This window comes from Pantherophis guttatus, chromosome 1, assembly GCF_059756535.1.
Source record: "Pantherophis guttatus breed Tessera chromosome 1, ASM5975653v1, whole genome shotgun sequence".
In the NCBI taxonomy this organism is placed as follows: domain Eukaryota; kingdom Metazoa; phylum Chordata; class Lepidosauria; order Squamata; family Colubridae; genus Pantherophis; species Pantherophis guttatus.
This window is the reverse complement of record NC_142063.1, coordinates 30715453-30723521: the sequence shown is the minus strand read 5'-3', so window position 1 is coordinate 30723521 and position 8069 is coordinate 30715453. Positions and strand designations below refer to the sequence as shown.

At 40.4% G+C, this 8069-nt stretch overlaps 1 protein-coding gene across 2 annotated transcripts in view; it reads right to left on the bottom strand.

The window, feature by feature from the left end:
- Positions 1 to 561: 561 nt before the first annotated feature.
- Positions 562 to 8069, bottom strand: part of SLC35F4 (solute carrier family 35 member F4) — a 161356-nt gene continuing 153848 nt past the window's right edge. For both annotated transcript variants that reach the window (XM_034433441.3, XM_034433442.3), the window contains exons 5-8: positions 7717 to 7842; positions 3557 to 3749; positions 2083 to 2172; positions 562 to 1042 (exon numbers count right to left, since the gene is read on the bottom strand). In XM_034433441.3, the coding sequence (XP_034289332.1) occupies positions 801 to 1042; positions 2083 to 2172; positions 3557 to 3749; positions 7717 to 7842 (651 nt within the window). In that variant the 3' untranslated portion in view covers positions 562 to 800. The remainder of the gene's footprint in view (positions 1043 to 2082; positions 2173 to 3556; positions 3750 to 7716; positions 7843 to 8069) is intronic.

Below are 8069 nucleotides of genomic sequence, written 5' to 3'. Positions count from 1 at the left end.
CTATATGCTGGTGTTGGGGTGTGTCTGTGCATGTGTCAAAATTGCAGTGTCTGAAACTTAGCTTTGTAGCTTAATTAGTCCCACAAACATCTGCTACTAACCAGAACAACAAAACAAATGCCAAATGATATTACAACACACATTTTCTCACTTGACCCTCCCTGCAAACACCTATGGCTAGTAATTGGACAAAGCTGGAGTGTTTGTGACTGTAGCAGAATGAGGCAACCAGAACCGGAAAAGCAACGATTTGGATCTTGTACTTTCCCAGAGCAGCCTTTCCTGACTTTACACCCATTTAGCTCTGCTGTGATTGCATCTTCCAAAAATGCTGAAGGGTAATAGGCTGGATAAACCTGCTATGGCGTTTGCACACACTACACACAACTCAGCACATGATATACCAGAGGGAATTTTCATAAGACTCAATGGCTGACTCACCCAAGAATAATGAAGCTGCTGCCACCCGTCAATATCTATCTGCCTAATTCTTAAACTGAGTTATGGATTTGATTTAAGACTTTTTTTTCCTGTGACTCCTCTTATAAAGTACAAAAACCATTTTGTTTTGTTTTGATTTTTTTTTTAAAAAAAGGAATTTATTGTGGTTATTTTCACCTACTGCTGGACAAGTGTACAAATGTCATTCATTTACATACCAATGTGTTGAGCATTAAATTTATAATCCATCCCTGGTTTTAACATTATCACTGTCCTTTTTAGTGTGCAGGTGGGTGAGAAAAAAATTATTAAATCATATTCACAGAATATACAATCGTGCAATCAAGAAGTCACCAGCTCTAAGCCAGCGGTATAGACACCGTCCCATTCGCTCTACTCCTACTCCTGAAGTGAACGTTTGAATCAGTAACATCTTCAGCATGCTCTTCACTTTTCTTCTCTTTTAAATTGTTGATGAATCTCAGTGTAATTTCATCCCATTCCTCAGGAAGAAGCATTAACAGGAACCCAAGGCAGATGAAGATGGTGGCTCCCAATCTGACAACACTAAAAATCACCTCACGTTTGAGGAGATCAACAGCTGCCAGGGGGGAAAATGAAAAGAGACTGAATCAGAATAGCCTTCCTCCATTTGTCAACCCAATTATGGGGAAGGGAGACAACAGGGGCAACCATTTTAATAATTTTTCAGTGTCAAATGTTTCCAACCTAGTTATGTTATTTTTGGATGGTGTCCACAATTTTTGCTGGACACCATCAATCAGCAGAAAAACAGACTGCATGGCTGCCCTCCCTGAATGGAAGGGTTTCCCCAAGAATTGGAATTCAGCAGAAGAATCTTTCACTGACTTTTGGGTCCCTAATTCAGTTTGTTAAAACAACTCTTTTCACTCTCTCACACTGAATCTGTAGTATAGGTATCATCAATTTTGTTCACCTGAAATCACAGCAATGATAGAATATGACAGGATAAAATATGGAGTGCCCAGGAATTACTAGTTGGAATTAGGATAAAACTCTGCCTGTCTCACAGAAACCTGTTCTTCCCACCAACTGATTTGGGATGACCACTGTAGAACATTCATAGGCATTCTGACTTCTTGGAGCTCCAGCATGTGAAAATTAGGAGACAGCTTAATAGCTAAGCAGGCTATGAAAATCAATTTGGCTGAGGAACAGGCAAAACACATCTCAGCCAGTGCCTAAGGTGATGAGAGGCTGTTACATCTTCCAAGAACTTTAGAGCTAATGGGCCATGGATCAAAGTCAAAGAAGCAAACAGCCACATGCATTTAATGTAGTGCTTGGGAGTAATTAGTTAAAGCTCAGTTTCTGTCTCCACTAGAATTTGCATATATGCTGAAGAGGTGCATATCTAGTTAAATTCACTCGTAGCATCTCTCAGCAGGTTCTCTGCTTGTCCTGATTAATCTAGATTCCTTTTGCACTAGGATGGCAATCTGTGCTATTCCTTGGGAATTTTTTTTTATGAAGAATCTAGTGTTTCCTCTGAAGAAGTACTGGAGACCTATTCCAGCAATACAGAAGACACTAATAAATGAATTTATCAGTATACATTTTTTTTAAAAAAAAAAACCCATTGCAATCCATCATTTGTACCTGCATTGCCAGGAACACTGAGCACTGTCCCAATAGATATTAAGATTGGATATGTAAGCACAACACCAACATTCACCAAAATGTTGAAAGCTATGAAAGAAAAAAGAAAAGGAGAAAGTAAAGACGTCTCTCTCATACCATAACGAGATCTCAACCTGCAAGGTTGAAATTAACTCGTTTAAATCCCAATAAACTTATCCAAACCATCCTCTTTTGGTAGTACCCAGCATTTGATCTTCAGATGTATGTACTGTATATATGTATATATATGTGTGTGTGTGTGTGTGTGTATTACAAAATGCTGAATTGTCATAATACTACTGAATTTGTAACTTCTAAGTAAAAAAGTGGTTTTTAGTACTAAACAGGAGAAACTATTGACTGGAGGTGGTTGGTGCACTGCTTCTGTTTCCATGGTGAACTGTATTTTGGGGTGTAGGCTGTTGAGGTGTGTGAGGAAGTTGTCCAGTTTTTCTTTCCCGTGTGGCCAGATTATGAAGGTGTCGTCTACGTATCTGAGCCAGAGTTTGGGTTTGTGATCCGATTTTTCTAGAGCTTGGGTTTCAAAGTGTTCCATGTATTTGCTTCCATACATGAAGCAAACTGACACCCACCATGAAGATGTGGCACGACCACGAACGCGAAGCCAAACAGCAATGCAGCTCACCAGTTCAAATACCCCTGCAACTCAGACTAACACGAGCACAACCAAGCCCCCACCTAAACAGAACACACCCCCATCCAATCAGAGCACAGCCAATCCCCCATCCAATCAGAGCACAGCCAAACCCCCAACCAATCAGAACACACCTCCACCCAATCAAAACACAGTCAAACTCCCACCCAATCAGTTCACACCCCCACTAGCAGTTAAAAGGAAGAAACAGCTGCAATCTCACATTGCTCCTAGAAGCACGAAGCCGAAAACACCAGCCTGAAGATGACGAATGAGACTTCGTTGAAACGTCGCCAAGACACTTCTAATTTTACGCGGGAGAAAACCCGAATAACCAAAAACCTACACACACATATATATATAAATATATACACACATACATACATACACATGCAGAGATTAAAATTAGAAAAATTAAAACAAATGAAAAAACAAGGGTTTGGAGGGGGAGAGGTGGGATGCCTTCTCTCTTAGTGCACCAACCACGTCCAATCAATAGTTTCTCCTGTTTAGTACTAAAATGCCACTTTTTTACTGTTTTATTTTGCTGCAAGCCACTCAGAGGCATCTTGAATCATGAGATAGACAGTAAATAAATTTGATAAACAAATAAACTTTCGTCCTCTAAAATTCCCTCCTATTTGAAAAGAAGTCCAGAAATGTATGTCGTTGCATTTAATGAAAAGGCCAGATTTTCTTATAAACCGGCAAAGAGTAAACTAAAATGATCCAAAGATTCTGCTGCAAATAAAGTTGAAAGAAGCACTGGGATACTGAAACATTTGCTCAGACACGTACCCAGCCAGAGGCCTGCGATTCCACACAGAAAGCCCCACGGCACAGCTGAAAAAGGTGACCAGTATTCCACTTTGGTAAAGTACAAAATGATGGGAGTGATGGAAAGGAAAATCAAGTTGAAGAAGCCAAGAGTAGAGATGAAGTGAGCAGCTTCACCGAAGTTGGCAGTTCCAAGAAACATCTTAAACAAAACCTAAAAAGGAGAAAGGAGAAAAAACGAGCATACCATGAGGTGTCTATGGAGATTCTCAGTCATCCAGGTCATAGTTGTCCCAAAGGTGCTTTTTCAAGAGGCAACTGGACTTTCTGGTTTTTCTTTCTCTTGAAAAAGCACCCTTGGGACCATACCATGAGGTATATGCAGAAATGCTCTCAGTGGAACCATATGACAGGCATCCATTGTTGGAAAGTCCACTTTGACTAAGACTTTCTGTGTCCCTCTGGATTGGTTCGATTTACTAAAACTGGTCTTCAGATACATCTTTGGCCCTGCACTTTCTCACTTGTTTCCACAATGATGAATCACTGGATCTTAGGGGATTAAGAAAAGTGTGTGTTTAGGTATGTCATACTGAAGTCCAGGGTTCACAGATCGTCCCTATCACCCATCTCCTCCCACTTATGACTGTATGACTGTAACTTTGTTGCTGGTATCCTTAAGCTTTATATTGACTGTTTCCCTATGACTATCATTAAGTGTTGTACCTTATGACTCTTGACGAATGTATCTTTTCTTTTATGTACTCCGAGAGCGTATGCACCAAGACAAATTCCTTGTGTGTCCAATTACACTTGGCCAATAAAGAATTCTATTCTATTCTATTCTATTCTATTCTATTCTATTCTATTCTATCCTATCCTATCCTATCCTATCCTATCCTATCCTATCCTATCCTATCCTATCCTATCCTATTCACTTGCCTGAGACAAAGCCAAGACAAAAGTAACTGAATTACTTTTATCATCTCCAACCTGGTACCAAAGACATTGCCAGCTTGGAGTCATTGAAGATGTAGTCCAAACCACCTTGAAAACCCAGCAAGGGCCTGCTAAAGAATTATGTGGCATGCGCATAACAATGCCAAAACAATGTTTTCTCCAACCACCTCAACTTGAAGTGAGTTGTCCTCATCGAAACTGGTCACTGGGGTAATTAAATCTTTAGTATATCAATTAAATGTGCTTATATATAGCATCTAGTTTGGGCCTCAGGGTTGGCAACAGCCAAGAGCGACTCTTATGCAGTTTATTAAGCTGGCGATGAGCCTACTGAAATGTGATCAACACATGCTGCTGTATTATTTATATTTACATCCTTCTGTCTCTAAGAGGGCTGAAGGTTTGATTTGGTGTATTATCTTTACTGATGTAGAGCACTCTGGGCTGTGTGCAGAAGGGACACATATACAGTCAATTCGTCAGAAGAGTAGGATTTTGGCAACTGTTATTTATAGCTTGCTAATCTCAATGATTGCTCACTGCCGAGTGCTTTTCATGAGCTGCCTCTTAGAAGCCTTCTGAATTTTCAAATGGTGTAAGATTGTGGCAGGACTGTGGAGTCCTTGGTGTTCTCTGAACTTGGTCATTTGTGGACATTTTATTACCAGACCAGGCAAGGGTGGGCTTCAAAAATTTTAGCAAGGGGTTCTCTGCCCAGTTGCTGGGTGGGCGTGGCCACGCCCACCATGGCCTCCTGCATCACAGCGGGGGGGGGACGTTTTTGCCCTCTCCGGGCTCTGGAGGCTTTCCTCCCAGGCTCCGGAGTCCCTCTGGAGGCTGGAAACGGACCCGTTTCCGGCCTTCCCAAGCTTCCGGTAGACCCAGTTTTCACCCTCCCCGAGCCTCTGCACACGCCTTGCACTTACCTGCATCCAAAACAGGCCCTGTGGGGACTCCTGGGAGGGGTGGGGTGGGTGGGGCCAGCCAGGAGTGGGACTTGGGGGTTCTCCGAACTGCACAGAATCTTAGCTAGAGGTTCTCCCGAACCCCTGCGAACCCCCAGCAGCCCACCCTTGAGACCAGGTACTAGTGCTAAAAGGGAGTGGGGTTTGTTCTCTGTTTATGTACAGGAGCTTGCCCTGCCAGTGTTGATGGGAGTGTCATTTTCTACTGGGTAGTTCCTTGATTAGAGTACAGGTAGCCCTTGATTTATGACCAGACTTGAGGCCCAAATTTGTGTTGCTAAGCAAGACAATTGTTAAGTTAGTTTTGCCCCATTTTATGACCTTTCTTGCTACAGTGAATCTGGCTTCCCCATTGACTTTGCTTGTGAGAAAGTTGCAAAAAGTGATCACATGACCCCAGGACCCTACAACTGACATAATTACATGCCAGTTGCCAAGCATCTGAATTTTGATCACGTGACCATGGGGATGCCACAATAGTTGTAAGTGTGAATAACAGCCAGAAGTCACTTTTTTTTTTTGTGATGTTATAATTTTTCATGCTCACTAAATGAATGGTTGTAAATTGAGGACTATCTGCATTGTTTACTGCTTGTTGTCCCTGCTTACATGACTGTTGACTGCTGCCAAGGCAGTGTTCTGGTGTTTTTGTTTCCTTTTTAAGGTTTTTTTATGATCTCTTTTGAATGGTGTATAAATGGGGTTTATCTCCATCTATCTGTTGATAGCTGGTTTATTTGAATGCCAAGTTTCCGGGAATTCCCCAGTGCTTTTGGACGGAGCTTGGTTTACGAAGCTCAGTTTCCAAGTTGAAACTATGGTTAAATTTATCTACGTGTTGTGAAATTAAGTAGTTTTCACTTGTCTTATCACTGTTTGATGTTCTGCTAGCTTTTTGCCTGTTGGTCCTACACAATGACTGTTATAGTCCTTACATTGTGTGTTGTACAATGATTAGGCAGTTGTTTACTACTAGATTGGTTTGTTGGTTGTTTATTTGATTAAGGATAAGACTTCCATACATCAAAGGCATCTCAGAAACAGCTAACAGAAGAAACAACACGCCCATCAACACTGGCAGGGCAAGCTACTATACAGTATATAAACAGAGAGCAAACCCCACTCCCTTCTAGCACTGAAGATGTTACCTAGTTTGGTAATGAAACATCTACAAGCAAACAACCAAACTTAGAAAGCATCTAAGACTCCATAGTTCAATCCTGAGCCACATACATTCTCATCTATTGATATTGTGACAGGAGGTAGAACAGGAAATCATTGGAAGCCACTATCAAATCTGAATTAACTACCTTTTCTCCCTTCAGGAAATACTTTACATTTTTATGGGCTTTTAGATATGACTGCTCTTAAATACATTCCTGATTCCTGCAATGTTTTGAGGCAGTCATTTGTTTCATATATTTGTTTTAAATGAATTGATTGGCTGTGCATTTGCTTTTTATTTACAATTTTAAAATCAATGATAAATCAATTAGTATAACCTAGTAAAAAAGCAGTATGGAAATTATTTGTCACTATTTGGGCCATGATGTAAAACATTTGGGACTACATCATGAATTTTCATTTGGTGAAGGGATTTTTTTTTCCTTTTTTTTAAGAGGGCAATTTTAGAGTTTATAATTCAAGTTTTGTGTGTGCACTGGTTTGAAATGGCAGAAAACTATAATGTCAACTTTGGACAGCTGTACCCTGAAATCAAATGAGTTTCTGAGGAGCACAAGAATGGAGCTGAACTTCTACAGACTGAGTTAACTCACCTTTATTTTAGAAGAAAAAGTTCTGATTTAAACTAAAATATAATTGGAGAGATTAGTAAAACATAGAATCATTAAGAAATCCCAAATTCTCCTGGGGAATCTCAGCAGAGTGACAGAGAGATCATTCCTGAAAGCTCCCCCCATTCGTTGAAAATATCATCCTTAGTTTTCATTTTCATTTTCTTTTGCTTGTGTGTCACAGTTGAATGTCATAAAACGCTGGCATATAAAATAAGAGGAAACTCAATGGATGCTAATCTTGCTGTTGTGGAATAATAAGGATTTCATTAAGACTTGATAAAGGGAAGCCAAGGCGAATCCTTGGAGGCCACCATGTAATTATCTAGCTGCAACTTTCTTCTGGTGCACATTGCTCAGAATGTGAATTAAGCAACCATGAGCATTGTTTTAAACCCATCTTGCTTTGTTTGTCTATGCATGCATTTAAAAAGGATTAAATGGTAAGAAAATAACCTACCTTATATAGCGCAGAGGTCGAAGCAGATCCAACTGCATATGCAACACCAATAATTGAATCGCCATGGAAACCATCTGCATAGGCCATCATAACAATTCCAGTGATGGCCATTATTGCGGCAACTATCTGTGCAATCCAAAAGGAAAGACATGTAGAAGGACTTTATTATCTGGAAAGAACCATGGATAAGATGAGCGTTGCGTGTGAGAGATATTAAAATGACTTGAGGACATGGAAGGGGAACATAACACTACAACAGTCATGGAGGTTATGTACCTCCCAGAGAGGGACTGTATAGCAACCTTGTTCTCTTTTCTTGAAAATCAAAAGGATTATTTCTTAGGTCACTTTAG